This window comes from Halichondria panicea, chromosome 13, assembly GCF_963675165.1.
Source record: "Halichondria panicea chromosome 13, odHalPani1.1, whole genome shotgun sequence".
In the NCBI taxonomy this organism is placed as follows: Eukaryota; Metazoa; Porifera; class Demospongiae; order Suberitida; family Halichondriidae; genus Halichondria; species Halichondria panicea.
In genome coordinates, this window is record NC_087389.1 from 1,047,849 (window position 1) to 1,064,367 (window position 16,519).

The 16,519-nt window shown below is 40.2% G+C and overlaps 4 protein-coding genes and 2 long non-coding RNA genes across 9 annotated transcripts; 3 read left to right on the forward strand and 3 right to left on the reverse strand.

Annotated features, from left to right (window-relative positions):
* Positions 1 to 753: 753 nt before the first annotated feature.
* On the reverse strand, positions 754 to 3,747 carry LOC135346040 (uncharacterized). Of its 3 annotated transcripts, none has more exons than XR_010397978.1 (5): positions 3,611 to 3,747; positions 3,376 to 3,447; positions 2,831 to 2,961; positions 1,286 to 1,354; positions 754 to 1,234 (listed from the first exon to the last, which is right to left on the reverse strand). XR_010397978.1 is itself a non-coding variant. In XM_064543512.1 (5 exons), the coding sequence occupies exons 1-5, from the start codon at positions 3,646 to 3,648 to the stop codon at positions 923 to 925; spliced, it is 627 nt and encodes a 208-aa protein (XP_064399582.1). In that variant the 5' UTR covers positions 3,649 to 3,747; the 3' UTR covers positions 754 to 922. The 3 variants fall into 3 exon arrangements, 1 of the variants encoding a protein (XP_064399582.1); XM_064543512.1 differs by having other exon boundaries at positions 3,606 to 3,747; XR_010397977.1 differs by lacking the exons at positions 2,831 to 2,961; positions 3,376 to 3,447; positions 3,611 to 3,747 and adding an exon at positions 1,478 to 1,624.
* A 1,349-nt stretch (positions 3,748 to 5,096) lies between these two features.
* Positions 5,097 to 6,224, forward strand: LOC135346041 (uncharacterized). The gene is made up of 3 exons (XR_010397979.1): positions 5,097 to 5,543; positions 5,680 to 5,769; positions 6,022 to 6,224. It is a non-coding gene; the product is annotated as an uncharacterized LOC135346041 (long non-coding RNA).
* A 417-nt stretch (positions 6,225 to 6,641) lies between these two features.
* Positions 6,642 to 7,571, reverse strand: LOC135346042 (uncharacterized). The gene is made up of 3 exons (XR_010397980.1): positions 7,368 to 7,571; positions 7,178 to 7,246; positions 6,642 to 7,126 (listed from the first exon to the last, which is right to left on the reverse strand). It is a non-coding gene; the product is annotated as an uncharacterized LOC135346042 (long non-coding RNA).
* A 937-nt stretch (positions 7,572 to 8,508) lies between these two features.
* Positions 8,509 to 12,044, reverse strand: LOC135346062 (uncharacterized). Of its 2 annotated transcripts, XR_010397982.1 has the most exons (11): positions 11,904 to 12,044; positions 11,405 to 11,709; positions 11,084 to 11,226; positions 10,961 to 11,026; positions 10,825 to 10,892; positions 10,584 to 10,713; positions 10,300 to 10,524; positions 9,880 to 9,951; positions 9,189 to 9,325; positions 9,008 to 9,076; positions 8,509 to 8,956 (listed from the first exon to the last, which is right to left on the reverse strand). XR_010397982.1 is itself a non-coding variant. In XM_064543545.1 (8 exons), exons 2-8 carry the CDS (start codon positions 11,697 to 11,699, stop codon positions 9,946 to 9,948), a joined length of 933 nt encoding a protein of 310 aa, XP_064399615.1. In that variant the 5' UTR covers positions 11,700 to 11,709; positions 11,904 to 12,044; the 3' UTR covers positions 9,777 to 9,945. The 2 variants fall into 2 exon arrangements, 1 of the variants encoding a protein (XP_064399615.1); XM_064543545.1 differs by lacking the exons at positions 8,509 to 8,956; positions 9,008 to 9,076; positions 9,189 to 9,325 and having other exon boundaries at positions 9,777 to 9,951.
* On the forward strand, positions 12,032 to 13,168 carry LOC135346069 (uncharacterized). Its single transcript, XM_064543554.1, has 4 exons — positions 12,032 to 12,174; positions 12,226 to 12,331; positions 12,383 to 12,723; positions 12,954 to 13,168. The coding sequence occupies exons 1-4, from the start codon at positions 12,121 to 12,123 to the stop codon at positions 13,089 to 13,091; spliced, it is 639 nt and encodes a 212-aa protein (XP_064399624.1). The 5' UTR covers positions 12,032 to 12,120; the 3' UTR covers positions 13,092 to 13,168.
* A 21-nt stretch (positions 13,169 to 13,189) lies between these two features.
* Positions 13,190 to 16,516, forward strand: LOC135346055 (DNA ligase 1-like). The gene is made up of 9 exons (XM_064543535.1): positions 13,190 to 13,332; positions 13,451 to 13,550; positions 13,623 to 13,691; positions 13,835 to 14,110; positions 14,365 to 14,550; positions 14,612 to 14,920; positions 15,127 to 15,305; positions 15,985 to 16,216; positions 16,273 to 16,516. The coding sequence occupies exons 1-9, from the start codon at positions 13,309 to 13,311 to the stop codon at positions 16,359 to 16,361; spliced, it is 1,464 nt and encodes a 487-aa protein (XP_064399605.1). The 5' UTR covers positions 13,190 to 13,308; the 3' UTR covers positions 16,362 to 16,516.
* Positions 16,517 to 16,519: the final 3 nt, after the last annotated feature.

Here is a 16,519-nt window from a genome sequence, read left to right on the forward strand (position 1 = left end):
TATTTGAAAACAAATAACACTTGTTGCCCAGTGAGTGGGCAGATCAAAGCAATCCAGTGCTCAGTATATGGCATGTTGCATCACTGCCATGGCTACCATATATTCCACTGGATTATATGCACTTGCACTGTGTGTAAATGCAGTACATTTCTTTAAGAGATATCCATTTGGGACTTATGCCCCACCATCCCACCCATGCAATAACTCATTTGGCCCGTTTTATAGGCTACTACTTTTATAACTACTAGTGGGAAGAAAAACCTAAAAATTTACTATGGAATTCAACAAAACTAATGAATACACTAAATTCCTTCAAAACACATGTCTTTTATTATGACCAGTCAGACGAGTTTAACGTTATTGGGCAACAAGTTAGTTATTGCAGGCGCCCTCGATGCCATATATTGATTGCACTGGATGACATAATGCCCGAGGGCCGCAGGCCCTGAGGGCATTATATTGCTCCAGTGCAATATATGGCATGTTGCACTCTGGCTGGACAATAACTAATACATACGCACATTGAAACAAACTCATATTCATGTTCACCTCATTCTTTATTGGACTATAGCGATAAAGTTAAGTGTAATTTCTACATGCAGTGAAATAATTAATTAGTCTAGCTCTTGATTTAAATATCATCGCCTGCAATCCGTTAATCAGCAGGCAAGAATATAATGTCATAATTATATACTGTATCCACCCTCGGCCTGTGCCATAGACCAGTGTGCCATGGGCAACCACTCAACTCACCATGTTTTTTAAGCAGTAATGCAAATCATAATTGTAAGGGTTATAATAATGAGAATCAGTACAACATCACTATAGTCTATTCGAAATACTAAGCAGCAGGCTATAATTTGTTTGTTCTTTCCGTAACTAATTAAAAGTTAGATCAAGTTCACTTGTACAGATGAGCTGATCATGAGGAGTTGAGGAAACAGTTGCCCTCAAAATCGCATAAGGAGAGGCACTCGCACGTGCGGAGATTTTGGTCAGTTCCAGGACATGAGTTTGGGCAGACACACCTACATTGCGTCGAGTGTCGGACCTTAGGAAGGCGACACGACAGTGTGCACACGTCGTTGTCATTGTCATTTACACAAGCACAGATGTTAGAGTCCCATTTCTGGCCACTGGGACACCAATTAGTTGTCTTGCACCTGCACTTGCACTCTCCATTGATAGTTACCAGGTCGAAATTTGTACTACATTTTGGCCAAAGTGGTGATACCTATAGAGACTAACAATGAGAATAGTAGAGAGAAATGGTTTAATAACTTACTTTGACACATTTACATTTGTTGTTGACTATCATCGTTGTGTAGCCAGTTTGGCAGGTAGGACTCTGCACCTGTAATGGGGTAATATCGTGCATTTACATACATGTAGCTAAAGTTAAAGAGTGTACTAACTGGTATTGAGTATATAAACTGCATAATTGAGGTACCTGTTGGGTACATGTGCATATACGTACCTTTTGGGCGTGCAAAACGTCAGCATAGCTGATGAGAATAGTAGCAGAGATGACAGCGGTGAAAATAGCCACAGAGTACTTCATGATTGTATAGTAATTATATATCGGCTTTGTTGGTTGGATGATGAAGTGTGTAACTAGACCAGTAGGTCTCTATTTATATACGATCTCGCGAGAACCACAAGACATTGTATATACATTAAAGAGGGGAATAAACTCTAGTATGAATGGGTGCTGAAATCATGACTATTCTTCCCTATTATTGATGGAGGGGTTCATCTCAGAGGAGGTACAACATCTGCGTGTCATCCGCATGTCTTTAACACACACATTCCGAACTTTGATCTATAAGGAATGTGTGTGTTAAAGACATGCGGATGACACGCGGATGTCGTACCTCCTCTGGGTTATCTATTGACACAACTGTATGTCTTAATGTTTCTGCTTAGGCTTTGGTTTCTTGATTAATCAGGATAATGTATTGAACGTTTACATACACCCCCAGTGTTATAGGTGTGAGTAGAGTCTCTTTGTATGCTACAGAAGCCTGTCAGTCAGTATCGTGCACTTGTGTACAGATGATCATACATATCAACAGGAACAAATGTCACACTCGTACACGCCATGTTACTTATAAACAGGTGCATAATTAGACAACCACTACTGTACACATTCCACGTTTATATACTAAATAATCATTATGTATACGTGTTTTCTGCTGCCATGCATGCATGCACAGACAAAGCTCCAAAGCTCACGTACCATATGAGTTAATGACATATTCTCCAGTGATGCTCCACCAGTCATAGCAGCCTGAGACAGGTGCATAATTGGGCAATCACTTGAAAAAGTATCCATCTTAATTAATAAGCAGCAATATAATTCTATAAGGTCATAAATCAGTACAACATTATTAGCAATAATTTGAAATACTAAGCAGCAGGCTAAAGTTTGTTCTTTCCATAACTGTAACAAATTCGCTCATACAGTAACGATTACATGAGCTGATCAGTTGCCACTGGGTCTGACACAGTTACCCCCAGAAATGAGGCATAGCTCGCAGGCACAGATGTTAGAGTTCCATAGCTGGCTAATGGGACAAGGTTTGGTTGCCCTGCACCTGCACTTGTGCTCTCTATTGATAGTTACCAGGTTGAAATCTGGACCACATGCACAATTGCAAGTTGGCTCCTTCACCTGTGAAGGTCAATATTACTTGTGTACATATAATTATTTACATATTTAATCATGCCATCTATACACGTAGCCATGCAGGAGTACTCCTTGTAGCTAAAGGTATACGGGGAGTGTACCTCGTGTTGAGTACACTGCATATAGATCTAATTGAGGTACCTGTTGGGCGTGCAGAACGTCAGCACAGCTGATGAGAATGGTAGCAGAGATGACAGCGGTGAAAATAGCCACAGAGTACGTCATGATTGTATTATATATCGGCTTCGTTGGTTGGATGATGAAGTGTGTAACTAGATCAGTATGTCTCTATTTATATACGATCTTACGAGAAAGCACACGATACTGTACCTTACCCGGGGAATATAGACTCTTGTATGTAGGGGTACTGATATCATTACCATTTTTCCCAAAATTAATATCGCTGGGAAGGTTCATCTATATTGACACAACTGTATATCTTCTGCTTAGGTTGTGGCTTTTATTAATCAATTAAGGTGCAATTCTTTAAATGTTCCCATGCACTCCAATATATATTATCAAGAGTAGATAAGAGTACATACCCTAGAAGCCTGTACATACATTATACTGTAACAGACAGGAACAAATGACAAACTCGTAAACGCCATATACTTAAACAGGTGCATAATTGGACAACCATTTGAAAGAAATAACATGCACATACGCACATTGAAACACATACGTACGTGCAAAGATGAAGAAATGTTCGCTAAATAGTTCGTGTAGGTTTGTAGTCACAGAATCTTGGAAAGCTATTGCTGCAGAGGTGTAAAAAAAGGGTTAACAAAATACAATAATTATCAGATATGACAATACATTGTCTTCAATCAAAATATCTAGACTATATATATATACTGTACTCAAATCATCATGTGTAGAATGTTATGCCCCCATGCCATGCACAGACAAAGCTCACGTAACATATATGAGTTGTTGACAGTACAGTAATGCTCCACCATGCAGTCGTAGTAGCCTGTATCATTGCGGGTATATATACATTGCTCATAATTATAGTCATTCCTAGAGGGTGTGAGGTAGACAGTGGCTGGAGTGGTGGTGTATAGAGGAGATCTAGACTGAAAATTCATCCAGGAACACATATTTCTGGTTACTTCTGGAACTGCATGGGTTAATGTAAACTTAGAGGGGGGCTACCTGCCTTGTGTGTTGTAGTCTATATAATTTTTAGGGGAAAGGGAGTGAATAGATATATACTGTCTGTAACTTGCGAACTTATTTCTCGATAATTATTTTGCAGATAAATCCTCAAGGGGTCGATATGGTTGTCAAATCCAAGTGTTGCCATAGTGAACAGAATGTTATCACCTGTAATTGTTTTACGCTTTTCTTGTATTAAAGCATCTGTCACTTGCTCTGAGTGGGCGGGCACGCACACATTAAGGGCACACTGACCGATATAATATCAATGCTATAACAATGTACAGTATAATAATGGCCATTGCACTAATTCATAGGATACTTGCTTGTGATGGAATAAGCTTATGAACTCAAAAACACAATATTGCTTAGCTTCCTTTAATATCTGTGATTAAATTAGAATGGTTGTGCTTGTCACACTCAGTCTTACACACACACACACAGGTGGTGGTCGAGCATACACAAAGCTCTCCTTTTTACATACGCCATGCATATAGCTCTCAGAAAAGTACTGAAGATGGACACTTCTGCAGCTTTTCAGACTATTATACTCAATTAGATGAGCTGCATGTGTGTTTATATATGTACATATACTGGAAAACAAACTTGATCATAATTATTCATGTTCACCCCATATATATAGGTATATATTTGACTCTTGGTATACATGCTATACAACTTATGATTGAGTAGCCTTTTTATTTTTCAAGCAGAAGCAATTGGTCGAACTAGCAGAAAACTAATTTTGGTCTTAATTGACTTAAATCTCATTGCCTGCATGCATGTTGCTTCAATCTGTTAATAAGCAGGCATGCAGGAATGTCATTCTTGTACCCACCCTCAGCCTGTGCCATAAACTATCTCACCATATTTTACGTTTAAAGCAGCAATACAATTATATAAGGGTCATAATAATGAGAATCAGTATAACATCACGAAATACTAAGCAGCAGGCGTTCATTCTATAACCAGTTAGATCAAGTTCACTGTACAGATGGATTACATGAGCTGATCATTTGCCACTAAGGGTCGATACAGATTTTCCCAGAAGAATCAAGGCATAGCCTGCATTCACATGTGTCAGCATTTGGTGAGAGACCTCCAGAACAAGTCGTCTCAGGCCTATAGACACACTCACATCTACTGTCAAGGATCTTAGGAAAGGGACACACTCTAATCGTCGACTTGTGAATTTACACAAGCACAGATGTTAGAGTCCCATAGCTGGCCATGGGGACACCAATTACCGTATAGCGCGAAATTTTCGAGGGGCTTAATTTTCGCGGATTTCGTGGGTTAGAATCCTACACAAAAATTAAGTCCACGAAAATTGAATTACCTGCTATAGCATGCATAGATTTAAAGGCGTGGCTTCCGGTAAGCAGTCATTCCGCGAACATTGTGCAACGAAATAGCTTTTAGAGGCTAATCCACGAAATATAAGTGCCTCGAAAATTTCGCGCTATACGGTAGTTGTCTTGCACCTGCACTTGCACTCTCCATTGATAGTTACCAGGTTGAAATTTGCACTACATTTTGGCCAAAGTGGTGATACCTATAGAGGCTAACAATGAGAAGAATGGTTTAAATATGATATTGTATATTGATGGTGCTTCCTTTGGTTATCTGTGTAGGGACTTTTCTCTCTCTGGTATAGCTATCGAAATATTGTGTCCAAGCCAAGTGATGTCACATGGTAAGGAACACCATTGGAAGCATGTAGACATTATACACTGTGTTATGGTGTCACTGTAACCTCTAGTGAAGTGTTAGAGTATCAGACATGGTAGCCATATCTCCACATTTATAATTATTTGCCCCCTTATATACAGGGAGGTGATGTGTTATAACGACACCTCAGCCTCTGTTTCTGACAGATATGGATAAGATGAACAGCAAACCACCACCCTCATTCGTAGCTGGTAAGCAATACATGTGTATGAAATAAAGTTGGACAGTTGAGTATGTGGGATCGTGCCTCAAGGTGATGTAGAGTCTGTGTTGGGGCCTGCCTTTTGGAGTTGCTTTGACCCCTGAAACTGTACAGTAGCTGGTATTAAGCCTACGTTAAGTCTTTTGAATCTAGTTTATGCATCCACCGAGTAGCAGCCATGTGGGGTATACCAGTGTTGCTTAGAATAGTGTCGACTCATCACGCTCACTCTTACACACAGGTGGTGGTGAGCACAAAGCTCTGAAGGTGGAGTTCAGTTTACCCTCCTCTACGTACGCTACCATGGCTCTCAGAGAAGTACTAAAAATGGACACTTCCGCAGCTTTTCAGACTACACTCAATTAGTAACGAACTGTGTGTTATATACGCACTAGAAAACAACCTCATATTCATGTTCACCCATTCCATTTCTTATTGGACTCTTGATACATGCAACATTATTATGATTGAGAAGCCTTTTTATTTTAAGCGAAAAGTAGTATTGTCATTACCCCGTGTATGCTCAGTGCACAGCAGGAGTATATAGTGTTTGGTGTGTGTGTGGACACAAAAATGAGCTGTTTGAGCAAACTAGACACTTTCATGGACTGCTTTAACTGCTCATGAGACAGTGGTTGAAAAATAATAGGCTATGTATAGTTGCGACAAAAAACTCTGTTTTCGAATCTTTCTAGATTCACGATCATTTCCTATAATGTTAAGGTTGTTACGGTAAAAAAAGTTTTCGTATCCCGTTATGCAAAGAAGCTCAACGCATGGGGTGAATGCTCATAGAGCATCTGCATTTAATAACTATTTCAGTCTTGATTAAATGTCATTGCTTGTTGCTTCAATCTGTTAATCATACTTGTATGTACCATAGACAGGTGCATAATTAAAGCAACCACTTGCAGCAATATAAATCAATAAGGTCATACTAATGAGAACCAGTACAACATTAGAAATACTAGTAGCAAGGCTAAAGTTTTTTTTCTTTTCGTAACATTAAGTATTCATTAGATCAAGTTCACTCATATACAGTATGGATGATACGAGCTGCATGATCATTGGCCAATGGGGCCGCATTCACATGTGCGAAGATTTTGGGGAATACCTCCAGGACATGAGTTTCAGCAGATACACGCACATCCCGTACTGTCCAAGATCTTAGGAACGGGACATAATCGTGTGCATTCGTCTTTTATAGGTACACAGGCACAAAGGCTAGAGTCCCATTCATTGCCACTGGGACAAGAATTAGTTGTCCTGCACCTGCACTTGCACTCTCCATTGATATTAACCACCAGGTTGTAATTTGTAATGCAACTTGGCCTAGTTGATGATACCTATAATTAACAATGAGTAGAATGTAGTCGAGGAATGACTTAATAGCTTACTTGGACACATTGACATGCATTGTTTAATCTCTTTGCTGTGTAACCACTCGGGCAAGAAGCACTTTGTTCCTGTAATGGGTAATATTTACAATTAATTCACCATCTATAATCATACATGTGTATAGCAGCTATATAAAGGTTATACAGGGAGTGTACCTTGTGTCAAGTACACTGCATAATATTGAGGTACCTGTTGGGTGTGCAGAACGTCAGCACAGCTGATGAGAATGGTAGCGGAGATGACAGCGGTGAAAATAGCCGCAGAGTACTTCATGGTGATTATGTATATCAGCTTCGTTGGATGGATGATGAAGTGTGTAACTAGATCAGTATGTCTCTATTTATACGATATCGCAAGTAACCACGTCACAGGACATTGTATATACATTAAAGAGGGGAATAAACTCTCGTATAAATGGGTGGATGAAGGAGTTTATCTGGCAAAACTGTATGGCTTAATTAATCCTATTTAGGCTAGCTGTGGTTTCAACGTTCACACCCTACCATGCACCAATATTATAGGCGCCGGTTAGTACATCCCCTGGCATGCTCAGAAGCCAGTCAGCTAGCTGTTAGATCAATACACTTGTGTACAGATGATCACATCAAGTCATGCAGAACAAATGTAACACAGCATGTACTTTATAGACATGCAGGTACATAGTTAGACAAACAAATAACGCATATTTATTGTACGCACATTGAAACACATACGTGTACATACGTGTAAAGATTTAGAAATGTTCAGCTAAATACTTTGTGTAAGTTTGAAGGCACAGAATATTGAAAAGCTATATTGGTGCAGAGGCGTAAGAAAAGGGTTAATAAAATATGTCATTATTATGACAATACATTGTCTTCAATTAATATGTGACTTATGAGTTATGATTAGTGAGTAGCCAAAAAAGTAATTTCTATAAGCTAAGCTTTATTACAGTGAATAAGTCCTCCCACTACCTACTTGCAAAGACTGTCAGTCGCAGTACAGTGTGAGAATATAGCCTTGGTAATGGGCACAATGCATAGACCCGCAGACCCTCTCCCTTAGAACATTGGAACTATGAATCATTATATTGTTGTGTACACCATATACACATTGCTTGAACTACCTGTACTGTACATGTTATTATTATTAGTATAATTTATAGACTTATCTATAGTAACTGTTGTTTATAAAAGTACCAATAGTTATTGATTTAAATCTCATATATACTGTATCCCCTCGTCCTGTGCATAATTGGGCAAGCCAACCACTTGCATCCACCTCACTATGTTTTAATTGAGCAGCAATGCAAATCATAATTATAAAGGTCATAATAAATGAGATTCGATCAGTATACACAATAATAATTATTATCACTATAGTCTATTTGATTATAAGCAGCAGGCTAACATTTGTTTGTTCTTTCCATAACTAATTAAAGTATTTGGATCAAGTTCACTCGTACAGTGGATGACATGAGCTGATCATGGTTCGACGCTACAGTTGCCCTCAAAATCACATAAGGGGCAATTGCACGTGAAGGGATCTGGGAAAGTTCCAGGACATGAGTTTGAGCAGACACACCTACATTGCGTTCGGTGTCGGACCTTAGGAAAGCGACATAACAGTGTGCATACGTCGTTGTCGTTGTCATTGTCATTCACACAAGCACAGATGTTAGAGTCCCATTTCTGGCCACTGGGACACCAATTAGTTGTCCTGCACCTGCACTTGCACTCTCCATTGATAGTTTCCAGGTTGAAATTTGTACTACATTTTGGCCAAAGTGGTGATACCTATAGAGACTAACAATGAGAATAGTAGAGAAGAATGGTTTAATAGCTTACTTTGACACATTTACATTTGTTGTTGACTATCATCGTTGCGTAGCCAGTTTGGCAGGTAGGACTCTGCACCTGTAATGGGGTAGTATCGTGCATTTACATACATGTAGCTAAAGTTGAAGAGTGTACTAACTGGTATTGAGTATAAATGAGGTACCTGTTGGGTACATGTGCATATACGTACCTTTTGGGCGTGCAAAATGTCAGCACAGCTGATGAGAATGGTAGCAGAGATGACAGCGGTGAAAATAGCCACAGAGTACTTCATGATTGTATAGTGATTATATATCGGCTTCGTTGGTTGGATGATGAAGTGTGTAACTAGACCAGTAGGTCGCTATTTATATACGATCTCGCGAGAACCACAGGACATTGTATATACATTAAAGAGTACAAACTCTAGTATGAATGGGTGCTGAAATCGTGACTATTCTTCGCTATTATTGATGGAGGGGTTCATCTATTGACACAAATGTATGTCTTAATGTTTCCTGCTTAGGCTTTGATTTCTTAATTAATCAGGGTAATGTATTGAACGTTTACATACACCCCCAGTATTATAGGTGTGAGCAGAGTCTCTTTGTATGCTACAGAAGCCTGTCAGTCAGTATCGTGCACTTGTGTACAGATGACCATACATATCAACAGGAATAAATGTCACACTCGTTAAACGTTCCCATGCACTCCAATATATATTATCAAGAGTAGATAAGAGTACATACCCTAGTATGCTACAGAAGCCTGTACATTATTACACTGTAACAGACAGGAACAAATGACACACTCGTACACGCCATATACTTAAACAGGTGCATAATTGGACAACTATTTGAAAGAAATAACATGCATATATGCACATTGAAACACATACGTACGTGCAAAGATGAAGAAATGTTCGCTAAATAGTTCGTGTAGGTTTGTAGTCACAGAATCTTGGAAAGCTATTGCTGCAGAGGTGTAAAAAAGGGTTAACAAAATACAATATCAGATATGACAATACGTTGTCCAAGTTTAGGACTGTCAAAGATAGCTCTCAACAAGCCCATTTCTATAACATATCACCCTATTATAATAGCCCATGCATTTCTTTGAGAAGGGAAGATTCTATTTCATAGCTATCACTAATCTAAACACACCGTTAGATAGGCTTTTCAAAGGGCTACAAACTGCATCTTTTAATTGTGATGGCGCACAATCCTAATTTAAGTTATGGACTGTCAAAGATAGCTCTCAACAAGTTCATTTCTAACATGGCGCACAATCCTAATTCAAGTTACAGACAAAGCTCAGCTCACCAGATGAGTTGTTGACATATTCTCCAGTGATGTATCAGTCATAGCAGCCTGTATCATTGCGGATACGTTGCTCACAGACACTCCTAGAGGGTGTGAGGCAGACAGTGGTGGCATAGAGGAGACTGACAGTTCATCCAGGGACATAGTTCTGGTTACTTCTGGAACTGGGTTAATGTCATTAGATGAACTCAGAGGAGGGCTACCTGCCTTGTCTGTCTTTGTGTGCTGTATAGGGGAAAGAGAGTGAAGAGGTATACTGTTTTGTAACCTTGCGGTAAACTTACTTCTCGATATTTTTGCAGATAAATTCTCAAGGGGTCGATATGGTTGTCAAATCCAAGAGTTGCCATAGCGAACAGAATGTCATCGCCTGTAATTGTTTTACGCTTTTCTTGCAAGCATCTGTCACTCGCTCTGAGTGGGCGGGCACGCACGTTAAGGGCACACTGACTAATGAAGATATAATTAATACTCTGATATTGACAAGTATCAGTAAAATTATGTCCATTGCACTACATAGGATACTCGCTTGTGATGAAGCTGATAAACTCTGAAACACATTCTTGTATACACTCCTTAGCTTCCTTTGATACCTGTATACATTGAAGTACATGTACACTAACATGAATCCATAGGACAGGCACGTGCAGGTAAACAGTACCTTTCCACTCTTAGGGATAGCATTTCTCATGATCCTTGCTACATTATGAATTGGCAGAAAACGATCCTATGTGTACAAAAATAAGTATGTTAAATTAAACATGTTTTGAACACACGCACACACCTGTTCCCTGTATACAACTGGTTTAGATGATCCTGGTAAGCTTCTGGTGGTGGGTGGCTCCGGATTGGAGTCACCCTCATACTGAAACGATAGTGGCTCTGGGTTAGAGCTCACTTCTCCAGCAGCTGCTATGGTACTCAGCTCTATATATGGCAGGAAGACAAGTGAGTACACAAATGGATACACTTTGTATATCAATGGTTTTGCTATTGGGGCAGGGTAGAACTTAACGTACTGGACGTAGCTAGTTAGCAGAGGGGGCTAGGAGAATGAAGGTGGAGATTTTAAGCTGGAAACTATAATGAGAACAGATAATATCACCTTGGAGAAGATTTGGCTGTTGTTGAAGCAGTGCGTTCAGATCTCCTGTATTTTGTAAGCTTGATAGCATTTGGGCCAAATCAGAGGGTCTTGTCTGACTGTCATCCAACGTTGAAGCCTGTGCTTCAGTTTGAAGTGCGGAGGCAGCCTGCGACTGGGAAACAATCATTCCACCATCAGCGGCCATTGCTGTGCTAAAATGGACATTAGGGATCAGCGGTAAGCCGTCATTATTACTAGTGCTTGTGGACGACTCGACGTCCTGTAGGCTGGTCCTGTCCAGTAACCTTGCCATCAGCTTTGTACTGCAAATTAAAGAACCGTTATAGTTGTCAGAACAAGTTGTTTGCTCCACCCATAAAATGATGCATGTCTTAAAGGTGTCACTCCCAAAAAAGGTATATAAGACCTTAGGCTTATAGGCTTATTTTGGTTGGGCTGTGTGTGGTCCTACAAGAGCAAAGGTACAAACACGTACACACATAGAACATCAACTTGCGTTTATAAAGGAGATCTTCAGTCGATCTGGTTGGCTGTAGCTTTTTGACCAATCAGCTTCTGAGTGTTCCAGATAGGTAAAGATCTCTAGCTTCATAAAGGATATTATTACTTTCATACTGTGACAAACTATCTTGACGATTCTGATTCTTCTGTGAGAGCAACAGTAAGTACATACAAGTGAGCAGCTGAAGGACTGACCTATCAGCTCGGTAATTATGCCTTTCTTTGTTGGGAAGAATCCAGAGACTAATGAAGAATGCCAAATTGAGGTACAAGACATCACAGTTAATAGTTAAATTAATGTTTTTGTTATCCTACAGTTCAACCACACTGCTTCATTAGAGGATGCTAAGACACAGATCTGTGACAGACTAGGATTGGAGTCTAAGAAATACAACCTCGTGTACAGAGGCGAAATACTTCTATGTAAGTAAGGAGACAATTTGGTGTACGCCCATAACCATCTTAATACCACAGACCACAAGAGTCTCCAAGAGCTTGACCTGGCTGATGATCCTAGACCGGTCCTGTGTGTTACACGCATTATCAAGCCTGCTAAACCGATTAGTGCCTTTAGCCTACTTGGTTTGCCTGGCCTTGGCTCGGGAGTAGCCTCTGGAACTGTGCCCGATACTGAAAATGAAGAGGAGTCAAAACTGCCACACCCCCTCCCCAAATACACAGAGGCAGGCCTGCTGGACGACCCTCGAAATTTCTCCATTGCTAAGAACTCGTCGTTTGCCTATAGGGTTCATGCAATGACTCGTAACGACTACAGCCAAGAAGATGGCGAGAAGCTCACGGAAAATATTACTAGTGTAAGTGCAAAGACTGTGTGTACTTTTTAAGACAAATTGGAGGCTAGGGTTTGTTAAATACCTATACCATTCAATTCCAAGATGCCACTCTGTAGCTTTGATATGATGGTATCGTAATTATATCCGTGATCATTTAAAATTGATCGAAGGTTTATGATGCCTTGTATGTAGCAGTATATGAAGGCTGTGTGTACTATTGAACTATTGTAGTTGTAATTATTCTGCTGCAGGATATACAGAGGATTGTGGATAGTCTGACCTACGATGAGCTGGAGCAATTAGCCACCGAGTGTCTGCAGATCAACCATTTGAGAATGGAGAGCCTTCGCAGCCAGTACTATAGTAGTTATGAGAACAAAGCATCATAGCTAGGTCATTTGTTGATTTTGAAAGTGTATATACATATACTTCATGTCATTTGCAGTTTGCAAGGCATGCCTTAAAATGTTACGTAATTACTGTTTTGAGTTACACACGTCACTTGTGTGTGTAGGGGGATTCCCTGGGGATTTCCCTAGTCACATGAAGGTCTCTTGGAAGACTCAGAGAAACTAGCAAGCAAATATCTGGTGTTCTGCAGTTAATATGGAGCCCCGAGTGTTGCAAGAGGTTGGTAGTCTAGCTAGCTATAGATTCTACGAGTTTGTTGTTGTTTCTAGCCACTTGAAGTGTTTCTAGCTAGTTAAGTTGTGTAGCCTAGCCAGTTTATACATGTACTTGTACTTAGGCTCATGCTACTCCAGACAAGATCAAGAGTGCACTCGTCTATAATGACGAAGATGCACTAGACACTGGAATGCAGAAAGTTCAACCTCTGCCATTTCTAGGTGAGCTACGGTATAGGTATTGGGTATACATTGTGAAGTATATCAACTGATGCTTTGTATGGTTGCACACAGACGAGGAGATTCACAAGTACGTCCAGGTGATTGAAGCTTCCATTCCAGACGCAAAGAAAGTCAACGATGGTGGGTAGGGGGGACATGATTAAATTTACTGTGAAGTGATACTACTATTTTCTTATTTACCACCCATTTGTGGGTGTAACGTTTACTTAGATGCTCACTGGTTAGAGTTTACAGATGTAGGTGACTAACTTCTCTTTTTACAGCTGTCCCTGAGAGAGTGCGAGAGACGGTAGAGACTGTTATACGAGTGGCCAAAGAAGGGAAGACCACTCTGTTCAAAGCTAGTGACGTTCTAGAACTGACTGCGGACGCCTACCAATATGCACGGAGAGCTTACATCGATGATTTCGAACTGGAGAGAGAATCTGGGGCTGTGCTGAAAAACTATGATGATGCGTTCAAACGTATGATTCAGAATCGGATTGAAACAAAAGTGGACGACGCAGAAGAAGATTTGAGGGACTGCCGTGACCTGTTGAGTGAGTCATTGCTTGTCTGTACCCCCTGAGGCAAGATGTAATGATTAAATTTGATAGTGTAGCCTCTTTTGGTGACCACCTACGGCCATTTAAAATGGATTAGGGAGAGGCCCAGTACTGTCGTTTAATAAGAGAAATGGTTAATTGTCTGTGGCCAATTATAAATGTGAAACTAGTTGTATCTCTATAATTATGTGGTGTGTGTCATATGAGTGATCTCAATGGCTGTTTTATCTCCATGACTACACTCACAGATGAGGCAGTGCAAAAGGCTGAGAAGGACAGACGGAGACTTGCCGAGAGAACTGAGAAAGAGGAAGGTAATCTTTCAGAGGATTCACTCCACGACATTTGTACAAACACTCAAGACAATATCAAGGACGAGAAAGCTGAGCTAGAGCATATTATTGACCAGTGTGACAAAGATATCACAAAGATTGGTAAGCAACATTACTTTAGTTTGTAGTTGGTATTTCATTAGCTGCTCTCGATCTTTCTCAGACAAAAGTTTAGGTGAGTTTCACAATAACATGGACCAAGCTACTATGGAGCAAAGGCAGAAGAAGCTTAGTGAAGAGAAACAGTTGAAACAGAATCGAGAGAGACAGCGCCAGTTGGAAGAAGAGCTAGCACGCCTGAAAACCCAGGAGATGTACTTGATGGATAGTCTTGAGACTGGAGAGCAGATCCGAGAACAGACAGATAGTGCAAGGGAGGGGGCAAATCAGGAGGTGGAGGAATGGAAGACAAAAATTGCAGAGCTCAAGAAGCGCACTCATACTTCCCTCGACATTGTACACCGTATGGAAGGTATGTATCACTCAGTATGTATAGTATGCTATTCTTCTATGCTGAATGTACGAGTGGATGTTGTATAAAAAAATATTATGTGTATGTAGGGTATTAGTGTGCTGAGGTGTACAATGTGTTTGTATGACTGTGTGTGTGTGTGTTTGTATGACTGTGTGTGTGTGTTTGTATGACTGTGTGTGTGTGTGTGTGCTGCTTCCTCACAGAATGTACTGATCTGATACTGAGCAATGCTAAAGAGAAGAAGAAAGAATGGAAGAAAAGGCTGGCTACTATGGACATGGACAGTCTGCTTGATTACAGGGATGCCCTCATGGCCCAAGGAGTGCTCTTCACAGTAATTGCTCAAGAATCAAGCAGCAACTCAAAGTATGCTTCCATCCAAGTAAGCACGCATAATTATGCCTCGGTGCGCATGCGCAAGCGAGGTATACGGTAGTGTGTTTGTGTGTCTGTGTGTCTGTGTGTCTGTGTGTCTGTGTATCTGTGTGTCTGTGTAGACCGCTACAGCTGCTCAAGGATGAATCAAGTGCAAGTAAGAGTTTCTATAGGCTTCTAGTCATGTTTACTTGGATTTTAATTCGTGGATTTGCAAAATAATGCTTCGTTCTCGAGTTATGCCTAGTTTTGCTTACTTGGAATGCCATTCCAGCCTTTTCAGAAGAGTCCGTAGCAAAAATTGTTCACCGAGTGTTACTACTCTACTTAGTAGTTAGCTCTGCACTAGAACGCTAGCTATTGGTAGCTGCAAGAGTGAGCAGAGAGCTGCAAGGCTCTGCTGACTTGCAGCCATTAATTTTAGACTTGAACTTTTGGCATCGATCGTTTTTAACAACAATCATGGTTGATCATTACCCACTATTCAGTTGATTGCATGCAGCAAAATTAAAGATGTTCATCATGATAATTATAATCAATGTGTGTATAAAGTAGCTTTATGTTATGTAGCTTTGGCACCTCCACCAAGGCATCAGCACCTGCGGTGCTTTCATTATAACTATCGTTAGGCTACAACACTTTCCACCAATGTCTAATCATACATGCATGCATGAATGATTTTATAGCTCAAGCAACTTGAAAGTGAGAAAAGAGAAGCTTCAAAGACAGGGTTTATGTTTCTGGTCAAAGAGCTCGGGGAGAAGGTTCAGAAGTACACAGTTCAAAAGGAGAAACTCCAAACGGAGATAGGCAGAATGACTGACTTGTTGACAGAGGTCCGTGATAAGCTCAAAGATGCTGATGCAAAGATCAGACAGCTACGTCCCTCTTTCCGACTGGACACCTTGGATGACAAATGTAAGAGTATTATTATTTTGATGTAACCCTCCTTACCATAATCATCTCTCATGCAGTCAAAAACTGGAAGAAGACCATGGACCAAGCTTTTGAGAAAGGTGCTGCAGCTGCTGTGAACTTTAACTCCATTGGGAACTACAACTAATGTTTGTATGACACTTTATATGCAGTGGTATAATACGTAGCTATTGTTTGTTCATAATTATCATAGTGCTGATAATTTATAGTGGTTTATACTTATTTTGTGTTTTTTTTTTTATAATACCTTTTGTATGCTTTTGTATGAAGTTTTTGCCCCAACTA